The sequence below is a fragment of the Macrotis lagotis genome, chromosome 4, assembly GCF_037893015.1.
Source record: "Macrotis lagotis isolate mMagLag1 chromosome 4, bilby.v1.9.chrom.fasta, whole genome shotgun sequence".
NCBI classification, from domain to species: Eukaryota; Metazoa; Chordata; class Mammalia; order Peramelemorphia; family Peramelidae; genus Macrotis; species Macrotis lagotis.
The window spans coordinates 258,082,029-258,105,482 of NC_133661.1; the positions used below are offsets into that span (position 1 = coordinate 258,082,029).

Consider the following 23,454-nt stretch of genomic DNA (forward strand, 5'->3'; position numbering starts at 1 on the left):
GAAGAGAATAGATACATTTTTGTAGAATTCTATGACAACCCCATATGGATCTTTGTAATCATACAGTTTTGTCAAAATGTGAAGAAAATATGAAATTCCACTAGTCTGTTGGCAATAAAAAAGACCTTTAATTATGTAGAGCAGAATGCCAACATTCAGACTTTTCTCCATCAGTGTGTCTACCATTCATTTGTTAAATTTATGCAAGATTCCCTCCAAGTTGTACCAACAGAAGTAACTTTGTTTAACCCTCTGGTAATAAATATATTGCGAGGCACTAAACAGGCACCTCAGGAAGAGGTGCTCATGGAAAAGGTTATCTGCCACTGTCACAGAACATGTTCAGTACAGAGTCCAAATGAAAGAATAGTTCTCAATAAATGATTAAAATCTCCCAAGTGAAAGATCTGTGTACATAGTCAAGACAAAAATGTCAATTGGCCATGACTGACAACGTTTGCTTCATTCCATTAAATCATCAGTAAACTTTTTGGTCTTAAGACCCCTTTATCTTCACAATTATTGATAACCCATTTTTAAATGGGTGAGAACTATCAATATTTACTATATTAGAAATATTTTAAAAGATAGTTTCTAAATAGTAACAACATAATTTATGAAAAATAACTATTTTCCAAAGTAAAAAACCATGAGAAAAACATTGTTTTAATATATGACTTAGTAGAAGACTGCTGAATTCTCATATCTTCTACATTTGGGATATATTGTTTTGATTGCAGTGTATGAAGAAACCTGTCTCATATAGATACACAGTTTGGAGACATATTTTAATAGATACAACATCTTGATATTATAATTAAAATAGTTGTGACCTTGAAGACCGCTTAAAGGGTTGGTCCAGGTACCACATTTTGAGAACTTATACTATACTGTGTTTCAGTGTCAGTCTTTTAAAATCTTAAATGAAGGTGTGGCTAGGTGGCACAGTGAATAGAGCACCGACCTTGGAGTCAGGAGTACCTGGGTTCAAATCCGAACTCAGACACTTAATAATTACCTAGCTGTGTGGCCTTGGGCAAGCCACTTAACCCATTGCCTTGAAAAACTCTAAAAAAAACCCCCAAAACGTAAATGAACACAAAATTGACCAGAGTTTTGAAGTCTCTTAGTGTAAATTTTTCTCCTGATTCACTCATACAAATTCTTAAATTCCTTCACTGAATTGTAATCTCCTTGAGAAACCCAGTGTTTTTACTTCCTTATATCTCACTCACAGCATATTTTATATATATATATATATATATATATATATATATATATATATGAGGTACAATAGTAAATATGTGTTGTTTAACTTTTTTGATGTAAGCATATTGAAATTAAAATGTTTTTAAAATTTTTTTTTCAATTAGGTGATCAGCTGTAAAGGTCAACACAGTATCTCTTACACTTTGTCAAGAAATCAGACAGTAGTGGTGGAATACACACATGATGATGATACTGATATGTTTCAGGTAACTATTTTTGAAAATGAACATTTTAAATAACATTTTGTTTGTCATTTCAATACTTCTTTTTTGATGTGGAATCTGATTTTGAAATTGAAATTTTTGTTCATGTCTAAAAGCCATAGATAAGAAGTTCTAGTCATAGATAATCCAGACATAATTTTTATTATCAAAATAGAGTTTTGAAGTAATTTTGTACCTGATTTTACACATGGGTTTCACCTCACAACAAAAATAAAAACATTCTATAATGCTATAACTCAAGATAAAATTGGAAATTCACTATCTGCCACTATCCTGCTTCTCTCCTAGACCCTATTTTAGTATGTGTTGGCAATAGATACATCAACATCCCTGGCTCTAATAAAAATCACTAGATTAAAAGAATTACTTTCTAGAATTTATGGTTTATTTCTTTTGGGGGAAAATAACTGCTTTGATTCAAGTACTTTTCTTATAATTGATTGTCCTATATACGTTTATGGTAACAAAGCACTTAACTAGAGTACCTGACAGTAGGAATTGGAAAGCAAACTCTATCACAGAGAATTTGCTTTAATATTCCTTATTCAGTATGGACTTTCAAAAAATGTTCCTTTCAGTCAAAGCAAGAAAAGAAAAGAGAAAATGAAATAATTAGTTAAATAATTTTATTTCCAGTTGTTTTTTTTTTTCCATTGTTTTTCCACAACTTTATAATCTTACTTTTCTTTTGGATGATTTTAGAGTGTGCTTGGCTAACTATATACATACATATATACATGTATGTATATCAATAGATAGCTAAAGAGTTTTGCTCTTTTAGAATAAAGGGGATGAGAACATGTAAGCATTCTCAACATATCTCTTTAAAAATTACTATTAAGAAGTTAATGTGGGGGGCGGAGCCAAGATGGCAACAAGAAGGGATCCAGTCTTAGGAGCACTCTGATAAAACTCATCAGCTAAGGACACTAACTAAACTTTCGAGAGACAGAACCCACAAAGGGACCCAATGACGCAGTTCTCCTACTCAAGGTAACCTGGAAAAGAGCAGAAAGGCTCTGCTCCGGGATCGGAGAGGCAGCCTGCCAGAGGGGTGGCCTGCCAGAGCAAGAGAACTTCAGCCTCCCGGAGGCAGCCCCAGGGCGCTGGGAGCCTCAGCTCACAGCAGCGGGGGAGTCTCCTGAGCTGCACCCCGGGGAGCACTGGGCACAAAGTGGGTGAACAGCAGGGGACCCCTGCCAGAGCAAGCACATGGAGCACAGCCCTCGGGGCACAGAGGGAGCAGCTTAGTCTTTCTGCAGCCCAGAGCCCGAAACAGAAGTAGGTGGAGCTGGTAAGCAGGAGCCTCCAGGGCATGAGCCCATTGAGCTGAGGGAGAGGAGTGAAGAGAAACTGCAAGCTCAGTCCTCTGCCCCTGGAACAGGACTCTGGGGCTCTGACCACATTCAAGATCCTCATCCTAGTCTAGGCCCCCCCATAGAACAGCAGCCCCCCCACCTCAGCCCCGTGGCAGAGGGGGGTACTTATGGTCATTCACAGACCAGGAGGGAGGACAGAGCCCCACACACTGAGACCCTTGTGGGAGTGTCCCAAAAGCTCAGGAAGCACCCCCAAACCAGGCCCAGGCTGGGAAAATGAGCAAGCAGAGAAACAAAAGGAAGACTATTGAGAAATATTTTGCAAATGAGCCCAAGAAGGATCAAAATACTCAGTCTGAAGATGAGGAAGCACAAGCTCCTGCATCTAAAGACTCCAAGAAAAACAGAAATTGGGCTCAGGTTATGACAGAGCTCAAAAAAGACTTTGAAAATCAAATGAGGAAGTTGGAAGAAAAACTGGGAAAAGAAAGGAGAGAGATGCAGGAAAAACATGAAAATGAAGTCAGCAGCTTAGTCAAAGAAATCCAAAAAAATGCTGAAGAAAATAGCATGCTAAAAAGCAGCTTAGGTCAAATGAATAAAACAGTTGAAAAAGTTATTGAGGAGAAGAATGCTTTAAAAAGCAAAATTGGCCAGATGGAAAAAGAGATAAGAAAACTCTCTGAGGAGAACAAATCCTTCAGACAAAGAATAGAATTCAGGGAGATTGATGAATTTACCAGAAATCAGGAATCAATCCTTCAAAGCCAAAAAAATGAAAAATTAGAAGAAAATGTGAAATATCTCATTGAAAAAACCACTGATATGGAAAACAGACTTAGGAAAGATAATTTAAAAATTATTGGAATACCTGAAAGTCATGATCAGGAAAAGAGCCTTGACATCATTTTCAAAGAATTACTACAGGAAAATTGCCCTGATATTCTAGAAGCAGAGGGCAAAATAGAAATGGAGAAAATCCACCGATCCCCCCAAGAAAGAGATCCCAAAAAACCAACCCCTGGGAATATTATAGCCAAGGTCCAGAACTCCCAAGTCAAAGAGAAAATATTACAAGCAGCCAGAAGGACACTGTTCAAATATTGTGGAGCTGCAGTCAGGATCACACAGGACTTAGCAGCAACTACATTGGAAGCTCGTAGGGCTTGGAATACAATATACCGGAAGGCAAAAGAGCTTAGAATGCAGCCAAGAATGAACTACCCAGCAAGGCTGAATGTCTTCTTCCAGGGAAAAAGATGGACATTCAATGAAATGTTCCTTTTGGAATGGCCAGAGCTGAACAGAAGGTGTGATCTTCAGATACAGGACTCAGGTGAAGCATGGAGATTGGAGGAGAGGGGGGAAATATGAGGGACTTAATGATGATAAACTGTATGTATTCCTGCATAGAAAAATGACACTGATAATACCCATATGAACCTTCTCAGTTAATAGAGCAGGTAGAGAGAGCTTTTATAGTTGAAGCACAGGAGAAAGCTGAATTCGAAGATTAAATATGGTGTAAAAATGGAGTCAATAGAAAAAAGGGGAAATGGAATGGGAGAAAGAAAAAGGAGAGGGGGAATAGTCCAAGATATTTCACTTAAGATTTTTTTTATTACAGTTAGCTATTGCAATGATATGGAAGGGGGGAGGCAAGGGGGAATGAGGGAACCTTTGCTGTCATCAGAGATGGCTAGGAGAGGAAACAGCATACATATATATATATACTCGATGGGGTATGGACATCTGGAGTAAGAAGGAGGGGGGGAGCAGGGGGAAGGGGTGGGGATGTGAATAAAGGAGGACAGGATGGAACATGGAGGGAGAGTGGTCAAATATAACACATTTTCTTTCTTACTTCTTGCAAGGGGCTGGGATTGGAAGGCCTGCCTAGGACGATGGGGCCAGGTGGATTCTGGGCTTAAGGTGTAGTATGGGGGCTCAGGGCTTCTTGGCCCCAGGACCAGGGATCTGTCTGCTGAGCCAGTCAACTGCCCTACAGCAGAGTCAGAGTGAAAGGAGAGAGAAAATAGAGTACATGGTAGTGGAGAAATAAGAAAGGAGGGAATTGCGATCAGCAGTGGCAACAGTAGAAAAATATGGAAGTAACTTTTGTGATGGACTTATCATAAAGAATGAGATCCACGCATGACAGAGTTGTTGGTTCTGGAACAAAGACTGAAGCACATTTTTTGTTACTATTATTTGGGGGAGGGTGCAGGGCAGGTGGGTCTGGATGGCCTGCCTGGGTCCACATAGCAGGGTGATCTTTGGGTGTCTGGGGCCGGATTTGGACCCAGGTGCTCCTGGCTCAAGGGCCAATGCTCTGTCTGCCACCCAGCCACCCCTACTATTATTATTATTTTATTTTATTTTATTTGGGGTCTTTTTTTCTTTCTTTCTTTCTTTTTTTTTTTTTTTTTTGGTTTTTGCAGGTCAGTCGGGATAGGGTGGCTTGCATGTCACACGGCTGGGTGATTGTTGGGTTTACGAGGCTGGATATGGGCTCGGGTGCTTTTGGCTCCAGGGCTTGGTGCTTCATCCATTTTGGCACCTGGCCATACCTACAATTATTAGTATTATTATTTTTTTAATTTTAATTTTTTTCTCTCCCCTTTACTTTTTTCCCCCAAGCAAGTCTTATCTATATTCATGGGGGAGGAGAGGTATTTTGTTTACTTGTAAACAAGAATATTTTATTAATGTAAAAAAACATTTGTACAAAATGAGAATAAAAAATAAATTTAAAAAAATAAAAAAGAACTTAATGTGAAAAATCATATGTAGAATGTAAATAATAATTATAAGGCTCACAAATAGATTATTATAATATTTTCCTTTAACAAAATTTTATCTCACTGATGTTTTAAAGAATTCCTTATTAAACACCTCATTTATCATCTCTGTGACATAAACTGATCTATATTACATTATCAGGTATAGTAACAAATTATTTTTTCTTTATTTTCCTTCTTCTTATAAATGATGAAGTATTTGGTGGCATTTTGGTGGTCCCTAATACTAACCCACAAAATTTCACATTGATTTATAAATCCTTAGATCTGACTTGTAAGTTTATCTTTTCAAAGTTCTTTTAAAAATGTCTTTATTTAAATTGGATTTTATTTGTATGAAAAGTATATTATAATTGTTTTCATGCAGTTTCTGGGTTTATCTAGGCAGGTAAACTCCTAAGTATTTTATGTTGTCTACAGTTATTTTAAATTGAATTTCTTTTTCTTTCTGTTGCTTTGAACTTTATTGGAAATATATAGAAATGCTGATGGGTTTTTATAGGGTTACTTTATATCCTACTACTTTGCTAAACTGTTACTTGTTTCAAGTAGTTTGTTTTTATAACATTTTTCCAATTACATGCAGATAGTTTTCAATACTCATTTACTTTTTTCAATTTAAATATTATTTTTTATTTTTCCAACAACCTACAACTGTATTTTTCATCAATCTTTTTTTAGCAAGGTTTTGAGTTTTACATTTTTCTCCCCCCTTCCATCCCCCCTCCCTTTGACTTAAAGCAATATAGCTTAGGTTCTACGTGTGTAATTATAATAAACACAGATACATATCAATCATATTGGAAAGAAGTATTAAATCCAAACAAGAAAAAAATATAGAGAAAAAAATGACAGAAGACAACTTTTAAAAGTTGTGTAAGCCTGAATCTTCTTCTCTTCAGATTTAGCTTAAAGTCAATTTACACATACTCAGTTAACTTAAAAAACATCTAACCTTTCAAGTACTAAAAGGGGGAAAGGGGGGAGGGGGGTGGATATACGAAGGCAAACACACTGAAGGGGGTTGGTATTCAGAAACAAAATACTGGGGAATATGGATAAGGGGGGAAGGGGAAAAATACAAGCAGGGAAGATAGCATGGAGGGCAATAAAGAATTAGCAATTATAACTTTGAATGTAAATGGGATGAACTCTCCCTTAAAACATAAGCAAATAGCAGAATGGATTAAAAACCAGAATCCTATAATATGCTGCTTACAAGAAACTCATTTGAAGCAGAAAGATACATAGAGAGCAAAATATATTTTGCTTCAGCTAAAGTGAAAAAAGCAGGAGTAGCAATCCTTATCTCAGATAAAGCAGCTGCAAAAATAGATATTGTTAAAAGAGATAAGGAAGGAAACTTTATTCTGCTAAAAGGTACCATAGACAGTAAAGTTATTTCAATACTGAATATATATACCCACACAGTGGGATAGCATCCAAATTCTTAGAGGAGAAGCTGAAAGAACTACAAAAAAACATAAACAGCAAAACTCTACTAGTGGGAGACCTCAACCTCCCACTCCCAGATCTGGATAAATCAAATCATTAAATAAACAAGAAAGAAGTTAAGGAGGTAAACAGATTGTTAGAAAAATTAGATATGGTGGACTTATGGAGGAAACTGAATGGGGATAGAAAGGAATATACCTTTTTCTCTGCAGTACATGGAACTTATACAAAAATTGACCATGTACTAGGACATGAAAACCTAATGCTCAACTGCAGAAAGGCAGAAATAGTGAATACATCTTTCTCAGATCACAATGCAATAAAAGTCATATGCAGTATTGGGCCAAGGAGATATAGACCCAGAACAAATTGGAAACTGAATAACCTCATTTTTAAGATTGAGTGGACCAAAAAACAAATTATAGAAAGAATTAATCATTTTATCCTAGATATGACAATAATGAAACAACATACCAAAACATATGGGATTCACTCAAACAGCTGTTGGGATATATTATATCTTTAACTGCTTACATGAATAAATGAGAGAGAGAGAGAGAGAGAAAATCAATGAACTAAAAATGCAACTAAAAAAATAGAGAAAGAACAAATCAAAAATCCCCAATTAAATACCAAATTAGAAATTCTAAAAATTAAAGGAGAAATTAATAAAAACAAAAGTAAAAAAACTATTGAATTAATAAATAAAACCAAAAGTTGGTATTATGAAAAAAACCAATAAAACTGATAAACCTCTGGTCAATTTGATTATAAAAAAGAAAGAAGAAAAACAAATTGCTAGTATCATAATTGTAAATGGTGAACTAACCATCAATGAGGAGGAAATTAATCATTCAAAAATAATTTTGCCCAACTCTGTTCCAATAAATTTGATAATCTAAATGAAGTGGATGAATATTTACAAAAATATAAGTTGCCCAGGTTAAATGAAGAAGAGATTAAATATCTGAACAGCCCTATCTCAGAAAAAAGAAATTCAACAAGCCATCATTGAACTCCCTAAGAAAAAATCTCCAGGGCCTGATGGATTCACAAGTGAATTCTACCAAACATTTAAGGAACAATTGGTTCCAATTCTATATAAACGCTTTGGAAAAATAAGGGAAGATGGAACTCTACCTAGCTCTTTCTATGACACCAATATGGTACTGATACCTAAACCAGGAAGAGTTAAAACAGAGAAAGAAAATTATAGACCTATGTCCCTGATGAATATAGATGCAAAAATCTTAAATAAAATCTTAGCAAAATGATTACAACAAAGTTATCACTGGGATAATACATTATGATAAAGTAGGATTTATCCCAGTACTGCAGGGTTGGTTCAGTATTAGAAAACTGTTAGTATAAACCTATCAGATATTATATGATCATATCAATAGTTGCTGAAAAAGCTTTTGAAAAAATACAGCATCCATTCCTATTAAAAACACTAGAGAGTGTAGGAATAAATGGACTGTTCCTTAGAATAATTAGCAGTATGTATCTGAAACCATCAACAAGCATTATATTCAATGGGGAGAGGCTAGAGGCATTCCCAATAAGATCAGGGGTGAAACAAGGGTGCCCATTATCACCACTACTATTCAGTATTGTATTAGAAATGTTAGCCTAAGAAATAAGAGAAGAAAAAGAAATTGAAGGAATTAGAATTGCAAAGGAAAAGACAAAACTGTCACTCTTTGCAGATGACATGATGGTCTACCTAGAGAATCCCAAGAAATCATCCAAAAAAGTACTTGAAACAATTAGCAATTTTAGAAAAATTGCAGGATATAAAATAAACCTTCAAAAATCCTCAACTTTTCTATATATGTGTAGCAAGATACAGCAGGAAGAGCTAGAAAGAGAAATCCCATTCAAAGTATCCTCAGACAATATAAAATGCCTGGGAGTCTATTTGCCAAGACAGACTCAGAAACTTTTTGAAAACAATTATAAAACACTTCTCACACAAATTAAATTAGATTTAAATAACTGGGCAAATATCAACTGCTCATGGTTAGGTAGAGCTAATATAATAAAAATGACAATTCTACCAAAACTAAACTATCTCTTTAGGGCCCTACCAGTCAAAATTCCAAAAAAATTACTTTAATGAGTTAGAAAAAGTTGTAAGTAAATTCATATGGAGAAATAAAAAGTCAAGAATTTCCAGTGATTTAAAGAAAAAAAGTGCATAAGAAGGTGGCTTAGCCCTATCTGATCTAAAATTATATTATAAAGCATCAGTCATCAAAACTGTTTGGTATTGGCTAAGAAATAGAGTGGTGGACCAGTGGAATAGACTAGGTGTAAAAGCAGGAGATGATTATAGTAATCTGCTGTGTGATAAACCCGAAGAGTCCAGTTATTGGGATAAAATCTCTCTCTTTGATAAAAACTGCTGGGAAAATTGGACATTAGTTTGGAAGAAATGTAGATTAGACCAACACCTCACCCTTTACCATGATAAAATCCAAATGGTTACAGGATTTAAACATAAAAATCAATATTATAAGCAAACTAGAAGATCAAGGACTAGTTTACGTGTCAGATCTATGAAAAGGGGAACAGTTTATGACCAAGGAAGAGATGGAGAACATCACCAAAACAAAGTGGATGATTCAATTACATTAAATTAAAAAGCTTTTGCATAGAGAAAACCACTTTAATCAAGATCAAAAGAAATGTAGTAAATTGGGAAACAATCTTTACAACTAATGATTCTGACAAAGGACTCATTTCTAAACTATACAGAGAACTGAGTCATACTTAAAAAAAAAAAAAAGAAAGCCATTCCCCAGTTGACAAATCATCAGATGAGGAGATCAAAGTAATCCATAGCCATATGAAAAATTGCTCTAAATCATTAATTATTAGAGAAATGCAAATTAAAGCTTCTCTGAGGTACCACCTCACACCTCTCAGACTGGCCAATATGACCAAAAAAGGATAATGATCATTGTTGGAAGGGTTGTGGGAAATCTGGGACACTATTACACTGTTGGTGAAGCTATGAACTCATCCAGCCTTTCTGGAGAGAAATTTGGAATTATGCTCAAAGGGCAACAAAAAAGAGCATACCCTTTGACCCAGCAATACCATTACTGGGTCTGTACCCTGAAGAGATGATGAAAAAGGTTAAAAACATCACTTGTACAAAAATAATCATGGCAGCCATTTGTGGTGGCAAAGAATTGGAAATCAAGTAAATGTCCTTCAATTGGGGAATGGCTTAGCAAACTGTGGTATATGTATGTCATGGAACACTATTGTTCTATTAGAAACCAGGAGGGATGGAATTCAGGGAAGCCTGGAGGGATTTGTATGATCTGATCCTGGGTGAGATGAGCAGAACCAGAAGAACACTGTACACCCTAACAGCAACATAGGTGTGATGATCAACCTTGATGGACTTGCTCATTCCATCAGTGACTATCAGGGACAATTTTTGGCTGTGTGCAGTGGAGAATACCATCTGTATCCAGATAAAGAAACATGGAGTTTGAACAAAGTTCAAAGACTATTCCCTTTAATTTAGGGGAAAAAACATATCTTTTTGTCTGTTCTTGTTATCCTTTATATTTTATGTTTCTTCCTTAAGGATATGATTTCTCTCTCATCACACTCAATTTGGATCCATGTACAACATGGAAACAAAGTAAAGACCAACAAATTGCTTTCTGGGGGTGGGGGGTGGGAAGTAAGATTGGTGGAAAAATTGGAAAACTCAAAATCTTTAATTAAAAATATATAAAGGAGACAAAATTAATATTCTTTCTGTAAAATCTAAAGTTTTCTTTAAAATATGTTCTGTAGACTAATTTATATATTATTTCCTAAAGAAAAACTTCTAAATAAACCATGTCTAAATTGCATCCACCAGTCATTTCAATAACCTCTAAATTATTATTATTATCAATTCAGGCTGTCTTTGAAACATGAACCTGTTGTCTCTTTTTAGATGGTTCCTATGTTTCTAAATAAGTTTTTGTTGTTAGCACACTGGATAAATCACCTTATTATGGATAAAACTAAATTTATAGTGACTACTCCAAATCATCCCAAATGAGTTTTTCTTCTTTTCTTCTTCATTTCCTGACATGGGTAGGAATTAAGTCATTAAGAGATTTAAGGTTAAACTCTGTTACTGATGTTTAGCCTCTGTTGAATCAAAATACTGATTTATTTCTTTATTCCAGACTGGAAAAATAAAAAATATTGTTTATTTTTGTTGTTTGATGAAATGAAAAAAAAAGTTGCATAAGATAGTTAGCTTTGGTCTGCATTTAAACTCCATAGTTCCCTTTCTGGATATGGATAGTATTTTCCATTACAAGTCTTTTAGCATTGTCTTTGATTGTTGTGCTGCTGAAATTAACAAGTGCATCATAGGTGATCATCACCCCATGATGTTGTTAGTGTATATAATGGTCTTCTGGTTCTTCTAATTTCACTCATCAGTTCATGCCTTTCCAGGCTTTTCAGAAGTCCTTTCCCACATGATTTCTTATAGAACAGTAGTTCAATAGTATTTCATCACATTCATATACCACAATTTGTTCACTCATTCCCCAATTGATGAGCATCTCTTTAATTTCTAATTCTTTGCCATCATGAAAAAGCTGCTATGAATATTTTTGTTTTGTTTGTTTTTACCCTTTTATTTTTTTTTATTTTTTTGGGATACAGACCTAGAAATGGTATTGTTGATTCAAAGGGTATGCAGAGTTTTATAATCCTTTGGGTATAGTTCCAAATTGTTCTCCAGAAAGGTTGGTTTAGTTTACGATGCCATCAGCAATGTATTAGTTATCCGGTTTTCCACATCCCCTCCAGCACTTATCATATAAATTTAGTCATGTTGATTAATCTGATAGGTGTGAGGTAGTACCTCAGAATAGTTATAATTTGCATTTCTTTAATCAATAGTGATTTAAAATTTTTTCCTATGACTGGAGATAACTTTGATTTCTTCATCTGAAAACTTCCTATTCATATTCTGTGTCCATTGGGGAATGACTTGTATTCTTTAGAAATTTGACTAAGTTCTCTATATACTTTATTTTATTTTTAGTTAATTTATTTCTTTTCATATTACAATAATCTTATTCTAAAAATAAACATAATTCCCCCCTCACCCCTCAAAGATAGAGAAACCTCAAGAAAAATAAAGTGAGAGAAAAGAAAGTATGCTTCAGATACCATTGACTCTGTCTCTGGGATGGATCACATTCTTTATCCTAAGTCCATCAGAGAAGTTGCTTCAGTATTTTTTCCCCACAATTGTTATTTTCCTCCATCCTATTTCTCCTCACTCCAATTTATACTGTTCTCTGTTTTCTTTCACCCTGTCCCTTCTCAGAAGTGTGTTGTTATCTGCTACCCTCTCCCAGGATCTTCCCTCTTTTCTATTACCTACATCCACCCTTCCCCTGTCCCCCATTCTCCCATCTCTTTCCTTTCTTTTTATCCTCTAGGGTAAGATAGACTTCTATATCCGATTGTCTCTGTTATTTCCTCTCTGAGTCAATTCCAATGAAAATGAAGGCTCATTCATTCCCCCTCACCTTCCCTTCCTGCACTCCACTGCGAAAGCTTTTTCTTGCCTCTTGTATGTGAAATAACAGCCCATTCTACTTCTCCTTTCCTTTTCTCCAAGTACATTCCTTTCTCCCCCATTGACTTAATCTATATAATATACCTTCAAATTCAGCTCTCTCCTATACCATATATATATATATATATATATTTCTTCTAACAACTCTAATAAATTAGATGCTTTATATGAATTATTGTTATCCTCTTCCTATGCAGGAATACAAGCAGTTCAGCATCATTAAGTTCCTCACAATTAGTCATTCCCATCTACCCTCTATACTTTACCTGAGTCCTGTACTAGGAAATCAAATGATCTGTTCCACTCTGGCTGTTTCAGCAAGGAAGTTTGAAAGTCCCCTATTTCATTGAAACTCCATCTTTTCCCCTAAAAGAGGATATTCAGTTTTGCTGGGAAGTTGATTCTCGGTTGCATTCCAAGCTTTGTTTTTTCCTTCCGGAATATCATATTCCAAACCCTACGAGCCCTTAATGTAGAAGCTGTTAAATCCTGTGTAATCCTGACTGTAGCTCCACAATATTTGAATTGTTTCTTTCTGATTGCTTGTATTTATTTTCTCTTTGACTTGGGAGTTCTGGAATTTGGCTATAATATTCCTGTGAGATTTGGGGGGGGGGGTCTCTTTCAGGAAGAAATCAGTGTATTCCCATATTCTGTTTTATCCTCTGTTTCTTGGATCTCAGGGCAATTATCCTGGATTACTTCTTGAAAAATGAAGTCAAGGCTCTTTTCCTGGTCATAACGTTCAGGTAGCCCAATAATTTTTGAATTATCTCTCCTGCATCTGTTTTCCAGGTCAATTATTTTTCCAATGAGATATTTCATATTTTAGTTTTTCATTCTTTTGGTTCTGTTTTATTGTTTCTTGATTTCTCAGAGTCATCAGCTTCCTTTAGCTCCATTCTACATTTGAAGGAGCTATTTTCTTCAGGGAACTTTTTTTATCTCCTTTTCCATCTGACCAATTCTGCTTTTTAAGATATTCTTCTCATTAACCTTTTAGACTGTTTTTTTCCATTTGACCTAAACTGATTTTTAACATATTATTCGATATTTTTTTGTCTCTTCTCCATGCTGCTGACTTGGTTTTCATGATTTTCCTGCATCATTCTCATTTTTCTTCCCAATTTTTCCTCTTCCTCCCTTGCTTGATTTTCAAAATCTTTTTTGAGCTCTTCCATAGCCTGAGACCAATTCATAATTTTCTTGGAGGCTTTGGTTACAGAAGCTTTGACTTTGTCATTTTCTGGGTGTGTGTTTTGATCTTCTGTGGGACCAGAGTACTTGTCTGTGGTCAAATTTTTACCTTTTACAATTTGCTCATTTTTTCAGCCTATGACCTGATTTTATTGTGCTTTTCCCAAGCTTTTGAGGGGTATTGGGACACCCTCCCCCTTAATTGCTTCAAGGTCTTATGTGTGGCTCTGACTACTCTTCTGGTCTGTGAGTGACAAGCACTGCCCTCCGCCCTGAAACTGCCATGGCAGTATTGGGCCCCAGACTACAACCTGGATCTGAGTGTGGGTAAAGCACAGAGTCCTGCCCTAGAATAGTGGAAAGATCTCTACATTTCCCCCAACCCCCTTACTGTTTGTGGGCTGACTGTTCTGGAAGCAGCTGCTGAGTGACTACACAGGTTCCTGGGGAGAGCTTTGCACTGAGACCTGTGCTGACCTGGACTCTTCACTCACTCTGATTTGGCCAAGTTTTCCTAGGGACCCAGGGGCCCCTCAGGCTTTTCCTGGAAGACTGAAGCTGGTTTCTTTCTGTGAAGCATAGCTGCGGTCCTTTCCAGCCTGGGTGGATCACATACTTCCCATGGACATTACAAGTTGCCTTTAGCCAGAAAATTGTTTCACTCAGTCTTTCTCTGGGTTCCACCACTCTAGCAGTTGATTAGAGTTATAATTTTAAGGCACTTGGAGTGATCTGGGATAGAGCTTCTGGCAATTTCTGCCTCCACTCCACCATCTTGACTCTGCACCTCTCTCCCCCCCTCCCATGTATTAAAAAAAAACTTACTGCATTCTTTTTATCTTGGTTGCATTGGTTTTATTTGTAGAAAAAATTGACTTTAATGAAATCAGAATGATCCATTTTGCATTTTTTAATGTTCTCTAGCTCTTCTTTGGTTATGAACTCCTCTTTCCATAGATCAGACAGAGATACTATTTCTTATTCTTAATTGACTTATGATATCACTTTTTACGTCTAAATCCTGTACCTTTTCAACCTTTTCTTTGATTAGGGTGTGAAACTATACCTAGTTTCTCCTACACTCCCCCCCCCGCAGTTTTTGACAAATATTAAGTTATTATCCCAGAAACTAGTCTCTGAGTTTATCAAACAGTAGATTACTGTAGTCATTTCCTACTGTTTTTTGGATACCTAATCTATTCCACTGATCCACCACCCTGTTTCTTAGGCAGTATCAAACAGTTTTGATTACTGATACTTTATAATATAATTTTAGATCTGATATGGCTAGGTCACCTTCCTTTGCATTTTTTCCCATTAATTCTCTTAATATTCTTGACCTTTTGTTCCTCATGAATTTAGTTGCTATTTTTTCTAACTTAATAAAATAATTTTTTGGTGGTTTGATTGGTATGGCACTAAATAAGTAATTTAATTTAGGTGGAATTGTCATTTTTATTATATTAACTCAGCATACATATGAACAATTGACATTTGCCCTGTTACTTAGATCTGATTTTATTTGTGCGAAAAGTGTTTTATAATTGTTTTCATATAATTTCTGAGTTTGTCTTGCCAGGTAGACTCCCAAGTATTTTATGTTGCCTATGGTTACTTTAAATTAAATTTCTCTTTCTTTCTCTTGTTGCTGAATTTTGTTGGTAAAATATAAAAATGCTGATGATTTATATGTCCTGCAACTTTGCTAAATTTGTTAACTATTTCAAGTAATTTTAGTTGATTTTCTAGGATCCTGTAAGTATGCCATCATATCATCTGCAAAGAGTGAGAATTTTGTTTCCTCATTGCCTATTCCAATACTTCCATTTTCTTGTTCTCATTTTGCTAATACTAGTATTTCTAATGCAATATTGAATAATAGGGGTGATAATAGGCAACCTTGTTTTGTCCCTGATCTTATTGGAAATGCTTCTAGCTTCTCCCCATTACATACAATGTTTGTTAATGTTTTTAGGTAGATACTGTTTTTCATTTTAAGGAATAGTCCATTTGTTCCTAGATACTCTAGTTTATTTAATAGGAATGGGTGCTAAATTTTATAATCTCCCTCTGTTTGTATTTTCCCCCTTTCCCCCCTTTTATCCATATTCCCCAGTCTTTTGTTTCTGAAAACCACCCCCTTCGGTGTGTTTGCCCTCCTTTATCACACCCTCCCCTTTCTTTCCCCTTTCCCTTTTTCCCTTTTCCCTTCCCTTTTTATTATTTCCCCTTATTTCCCCCACTCCCCTTCACTTTCTCTATCCCCCCTCCCCTTTTCCCCTTTTAATACTTGAAAGGTTAGATGTTTTATAAGTTAACTGAGTATGTGTAGGTTGACTTTAAGCCAAGTCTGATGAGAAGAAGATTCAGGTGTTTCTCCTCTGTTTCCTTCTTCCCCACTATTACCATAGGTTTTTTGTACCTCTTAGTGTAATGCGATTTACCCCATTCAATCCCCTCCCTCCTCCTGTCTCTTTCCTGTCCCCCTTTTTAGGGAGGTAGTGTTTTTTTTTTAGATCATTCTAAGTCATAGAAAATTCTGAGTGTCTGACCCTTCTATTTCTGTATATTCTATCGAATAGAGTCTAAATTCCTGAGAGTTATTAGAGTCTTTCTCCCAGATGGGGTTAAAGCCAGTTACATCCCATTAGATAGTAGTCTCATGGATAGGTCATGAATGTCCATCATTTCTGGCAAGGTGTATTCTCTCTCTGTTACAGTTACATTTATTGCATTATTTTTCTTTTACCGCCCTCCCCCCCTTTTTTTTTTTACCTTTTCATGTGTCTCTTGAACCTCTTGTTTGATGTCCAAATTTTCTGTTTAACTCTGGTCTTTTCATCAGAAATTTTTGGAATTCTTCTATTTCATTAAATGTCCATCTTTTTTCCCTGGAAGAGTAGGCTCAGCTTTGTAGGAAAGTAGATTCTTGGCTGCATTCCAGGCTCCCATGCTCTTCGAACTATATCGTTCCAGGCCCTTCGATCCCTTAATGTTGATGCAGCCAGGTCCTGCATGATCTTTACTGTGGCTCCTTGATATTGTTTCTTTCTGGCTGCTTGCAGGATTTTCTCTTTTATCTGATAGTTCTGCAGTTTGGCCACAACATTCCTTGGTGTTTTCATTTTAGGATCTTTTTCTGGTGGGGATTGATGTACTCTTTCAATAACTACTTTGCCCTCTGATTCCATGATATCAGGGCAGTTTTCTGTCACTAGATCCTGTAATATTAAGTCCAGGCTTTTTTTCTCTTCAATGTTTTCAGGAAGTCCTATAATTTTCAGGTTGCCCCTCCTCAATCTATTCTCAAGGTCAGTGGTTTTGTTGATAAGGTAATTTGACATTTGATTCTATTTTTTCTATTTTTTGATTTTGTTTAACTGACTCTTGCTGTCTTGTGGAGTCATTAGTTTCTGTAGACTCCATTCTTTTGTGGGGGGGAGGAGTTTTCTTTATTAACCTTTTGCAACTCATTTTCCAATTGGTCAATTCTACTTTTGAAAGAGCTTTCCATTTGACCAATTGAGGTTTTGAGAGAATTAATTTCTTTTTTGCATTTGCTCATTTGAGGATCTGAGAGATTTGTTCTCATTTTGTAATTGTCCAATTGATGATCTGAGAGATTTATTCTCCTTTTGTGTTTGTACAATTGTACTTTCTAAGGTTTTGTTTTCTTGTTGCAAGGTATTAATTGTCTCTCCCAAATTTTTAAGCTCCTTCCTTATTTCTTCAAGGAAGTCTTTCTGTGCTGGAGACCAGATTGTATTCTCCTCGGATGTTCCAGGTCTCTCTGAGTTGGGGTCTTTCCCTTCCAGGAATTTTCCTATGGATCCACCTTTCCGCTGACCCTTCTTCATTTTGCTAAGACCTTGAGTTGGGAGAGGCTGGTTCACCTGGGCTTGGGATCGCTAAAGTGCAGTTTCTCTGGCTGGCCAGTAGGAGGTGCTGATTGCTTTCTCTGGATTGTCTGTGACCTTGGTTGGGAGGCCTTCTCCCTTTGCTTGAGGGGAGGAATTCGAGCTATTGAATTCTTTTGCCTTCAATCAATGGTGGGCTTTACCATGGCCTGAGGTCATTCCTCAGCTGGGCTGGTTCTTTTGCTCACACACCTGGGTCTGAGGCAGAAGTAGTTTGCAATTGTTTGTTTTGGAGGAGGTGTCAGTGCAATGGAGGTGTGGGCTCAGAGTTTCTCAGACTGAAGGAGCCCAGGGATGGCGTCCACAGCTCTCCTGCACCAGACCTCTCCCCGCAGCCCCTTCCCCAAGCTCCAGGGGGACAGCACCAACACCAGCGCCTCTGCTTCCCCGCAGACCCAAGCCCCTTTCGTCCAGCCCCACCGCTGATCCAGCAGGTCCGGCTCTCAGGCCCTCAGACTCCTGGTTCCAATTCAGCTGTTACTCTGGCTGATCCGGGTCTGATACTCACCCGCCCGAATTCTACCAAAGCTGCAGTGGGAGACAAATCCTGAGGTAGATGCTCTTTCTCCTGGCTTTTCTCTCTGGGTTCCGTGAGACTTCTCTAAGAGGCTTGTTTCATGTGATAGATGGGGAAGAGATCAGGAGACTCTAGAACTGTGCCTGTCTTCTCTCCACCATCTTGGCCCGGGAGTTCTCTAAATTTTATAATCTCTTAGGTTTGTAATTGATAAGATAATTATGCTAATAGTTTTCCTAATATTGAGCCAACCCTGAATTCCTGGTATAAATCCTGCTTGATCATGGTGTATTATCCTATTGATGACTTGCTATATTTACTTTGCTAATATTTTATTTAAAATTTTTGCATCCATATTCATTACAGCAATTGATCTATAATTTTCTGTGTCTGTTTTTAGCTTTTCTTGGTTTAGGTTTCTGCACCATGTTAGTGTCATAAAATAAATTTAGCAGACAGAACTCCTTTCACACCTATTTTTTTCAAGTAGTTTATTTAGAATTGGAATTAATTGTTCTTTAAATGTTTGGTAGAATTCACTTATAAATCCATGTGGCCATGAAGATTTTTTTTCTAGAGGAGTTCATTGATGGTGTGTTCAATTTCTTTTTCTGAAATGGGGGTTATTTAAACATTTTTACTTCCTTTTCTGTTAATATGGATAGTTTATATTTTTTGTAAATATTTGTCCATTTCACTTAGATTGTCAGACTTTTTGGTATATAGTTGGGCAAAATAGCTCTAAATTATTTCTTTAATTTCTTCTTCATTGGTGGTGAGTTCACCCTTTTCATTTTTGATACTAATCATTTGACTTTCTCTTTTCTTTAAATCAAATTAACCATGCAGTGGATAGAGCACCGGCGTTGGAATCAGGAGTACCTGGGTTCAAATCTGACCTCAGACACTTAATAATTACCTAGCCGTGTGGCCTTGGGCAAGCCACTTAACCCCATTGCCTTGAAAAATCTAAAAAAAAAAAAATCAAATTAACCAAAGGTTTATTTTATCGTGTATTTTTACATAAAACCAACTCATTTTTATTTATTGTTATTTTCTTCCTTTTGATTTTATTAATTTCTCTTTTGACAGAAATTAATTGAGGATTTTTAAATTATTTTCTTTTTCTGGCTTTTTAAATTGCACTCACAATTTATTGCTGCCTTCTCTATTTTATTTATGTAAGCATTTAGAGATATAAAATTTTTTTCTAATAAGTACTTTGGCTGTATCACAAGTTTTGATTTGTTATCATTGTCTTAGATGAAATTATTATTTCTATGATTTACTGAGAGATCCACTCATTTTTAAAAATTATCTTTCCAATGGCCCTTTATTGCATGTGATTTTTTACTGCATCATGATCTGTAAAGGATACATTCTACATTTCTGCATTCGATTGTGAGATTTTTAATACCCCAATATATGGGAAGTTTTTGTGTTGGTGTATCACAAAGAAGGTATATTCCTCCCTATTGCCATTCAGTTTTCTCCAGAGAGCTATCATTTCTAATATTTCTAAAATTCTATTCATCTCTTAACTTCTTTTTTGTTTTTGCTGTAGTTAGATTCCTCTAATTCTGAGAGATGGAGGTTGAGGTCCCTCAATAAAATAATTTTTCTTTCTATAACTCATTTAGTTTCTCTAAGATTTTGGATACTGTACCACTTGGTGCATATATGTTTAATATTAATATTACTTCATTGTCTATGGAAGATATAGTTTTCTTCCTTATCTGTTTTAATTAGATGTTTTTGCTTTTGTTTTGTCTGAAATCAAGATGCTATCCCTGCTATTTTTCCTTGAGCTTTAACATAATACATTCTGCTTCAGACTTTTACCTTTGCCATGTATATCTTTCTGCTTCAGATGTGTTTCTTGTAGCATTCTGGTCCCACCTGCTCCACCAGATTCCCAGGCTTCCAAGCTGGGGGTGGGACCCTCACTGCTGGCCTGTTGCACCACTGGCCTCCTAAACTGGGACTTGAGCTGAGCTGTGGTTTAGAGCCTCACTGATTTACCAGCACACCCACCTGGGCTGGGCTGCACTCCCCTTTTGCTTACAGAAGACTGACCTTTCTTGAACTTCTTCCAAGATATCTTGAGCTGAAAAATTGTTTCACTCTGCTTTTTTTTGTGAGTTCTGTTGCTTTGGGGTCTTTTCAGAGACTTCATTTAAAATTGTTTTGGGAAAAACTGAGAGATTTCTAGCTTGGACCACTATCTTGGCTCTACCCAGGAAATCTTTTACTATCACTTATTTACTGTTTAAGCATGAATAAATTACTTTTAGCTATACAATATTATTAGATAACAACAATTTCAACCCTCTTTAGTTATGGAAAATAATGAAGAAAATCTATAAAATTTAATCTTTCCTTATGTAGTAGTTGGGTTCTTGAAATTTTTAAGGAATATGGTGAAAATTTATTTGTGGTATAAAAATTCAAGTTTTGATCTATTTTCAATGAATAGATCTCTACAGACCCTATATTTCTGCTTAATAGTAGCTTAATAATTACCATCAGACTCATGCACTGGTAATTTGTTATTCTGAAGCAGAAACAGCTCCTGAAGCAACAGCAGTAGTTTAGAGAAGAAATGGGAAGGATTTAATCATTGTTTCCTATGTATAATCTGGCTGTAATTTGAGAGAAACTTTTTTCTTTCATCTTTTAAAGTTAGACTTTGATTTGAGGGTAAATTGCATTGTTTAAAACAGGATTGTCCAACCTGACTTTTAAAAGTTTTTATTGAAAAAATAGACAATATATTTTGGTTTTCCAGTTTAGTGAGAGCTCTGTGGTAGCTGAGCTTCTTTTACTAAAGCATTTAGTAAAACCCTGCAGCCTACAGCATTTAGGACCACCTGGTTTAAGAAGATCACTATTCAAAAGAATGCTGCAGCAAATTCCTTTTTTATAAGATTTGAAAAATTCTTTTGTAAATTCTTATTTGTGTGCTTTTTTTTTTTGAGGGAGAAAAAAGATCCAGATCTGGGATTTCATCCATGTGTGAAGTTTTACAGGTTAGCAATGGGCTCCCTCCTGCCAGTGCAGACCAGCATCTGCCCTGCCCCTTCAAACTTTTGAACATACCCTGGGAAAATATAAGAGTAAAGTTACTGCTTGTGGTCCCAAAGCCAGACTGTATCAGAGATAGCACTTGCCTCAAATTGTTATGTCTCCCAGGTTAGCCCCTCTTTTTCCTTTGTCACAGTGTCACTCTTGAATAGTTTTCTGTGAGGTCTTATTATAACCAAAGCTATCTCCTTTTTTTATAGAAAGGTCCCTAATGTCAGTGCATTAAGCACTTCATTGTTAGAATTCTACATTCTGGTTACAGCAGCATCCTGCTCCCATATTATGACTTAGCCACATTATGACTTAGCTTTTTTGTTTTGTTTTGTTTGTAATAGCTTTAAAATAGTAATGTGACATAGAATTAATAGTTGAAAGAGAAGGCATGCTTTTAACTCAGATGCCTGGGTTTTCCTTAGTGACCTGTAAGATAGATGATCAAAAAAGGAATCTTACCTTGGTAATATGTACATGATGAGGTTTCTCAGACTTAAAGTGACTCGGGGGTAGACTGGATCTATATGAGAATAGAATGGCAATTTTTTTTAACTGAACTGGAAATAGGGTTGAGTAAGAATTCCAGACTTACAGCTCCAGGTGCTATTTTAAGCCAGGTAAGCTAAAATGATAGAAGAGGAAAGTGCCAGATGTTGGAGAGGATATGAAAGAAATGTTGGAATTGTGAACCAATGCAACTATTTTGGAGTGTGATCTGGAATTATGCCCTAGGAATTATTAAACTACCCTTTGACCCAGCAATACTACTAAATGGTCTATTTCCAAAGAAGATTAGGAGAAAAGGAAAAGGGTCCATATGTTCTACATTGTTTATAGCAATTCTCCATGGTGGCAAAGTACTGGTAATTGCAGAGATGTCTGTCAACTGAGATATGACTGAACAAGATGTGGTATGTGATTTTGGTGAAATAATACTGTGCTATAAGAAATTATTAACTCATTCATTTTAGAAAATATGAAAAGATCTGCACAAAATAATGAGCAAAATGAGAAATAGAGAAAAGAAAATATTGTATAGAGTAACAGCAAAATTGTTTTAAGAACAGCTTTGAGTAAATAAATTATTTTGCCTATCATAAATACCCAAATTAACCATAAAATACATCTGAAGAAAGAGATTTGCATCTAGAGAAATAACTAATAAATTGAACTATGAGAATTTAACATAGGCACACATACATATATATTTATATATACTTACATATGCGCACACACACACACACACACACACACACACACAGCTATATACCTATTTGTGTCTAATGATAGCTATCTTTAGGGCCAGGAAGAGGGAAGAAAAAAGAAATTTACACAACAATTTTGTTGTATTTGAAGTTTCATGTATAATCATCTTTTTTATTGTTATGTTATTGAAATGCTTGTTTTGTTCTGTAAATTAAAAATAAAAATTGGTAAATCTAGCAAAGCATTAATGTAGCTATTATTTGTTTGCTTTTATGTTAAAACAGACTTTCTTTAGACATGCAGAGTATTCTCTGAAATTCTAGCAGAGATGATAATAGTTGCTAATTGTACATAAAGAATTTGCTTTCTTATATAAAGATTCATACAAGAGGACATTTAGAAGGAAACCAGGTCAGTGTTGGACATCAGGCAGAGTTTCCTATGTAATAAAGTGGTGCCAGTAGAGTTGCTTTTGAGTAGGAATTGCTTCATTTTCTTGTATTTTGTATTTCTATGACTTTATATAGTATCTGGCAGATAATGAACTTTATAAAGTCTTGTTGATTGATTTGATTGATTAATTGAACAGTGTCCTGCTTCCTTCTTCTTCTAGGCTTGATTTGAGGGCATAAAGAATCAAAGAAATACTTTTCATAATTTTATGGTTTAAAACAGTCAAATATTTTAAGAATTAATAACTCCTTTTTAAAATTTTCCTATTCATATTCTTTGAGATTTGTGATATAGACAACATTTTAAAACTGGCCCTAACTTTCAAAAAAGGAAAGATAGAAGTTGGAAGGGATGACTAACCCTTTAATTTTGCAGGTGAAGAAACTGAGACCTCA

The 23,454-nt window shown here is 35.8% G+C and overlaps 1 protein-coding gene across 1 annotated transcript in view; it reads left to right on the forward strand.

The window, feature by feature from the left end:
• Positions 1-23,454, forward strand: part of PELI2 (pellino E3 ubiquitin protein ligase family member 2) — a 142,464-nt gene that overhangs the window by 98,391 nt on the left and 20,619 nt on the right. Inside the window, exon 3 of the mRNA XM_074235886.1 lies at positions 1,374-1,475. Within this exon, the coding sequence (XP_074091987.1) occupies positions 1,374-1,475 (102 nt within the window). The remainder of the gene's footprint in view (positions 1-1,373; positions 1,476-23,454) is intronic.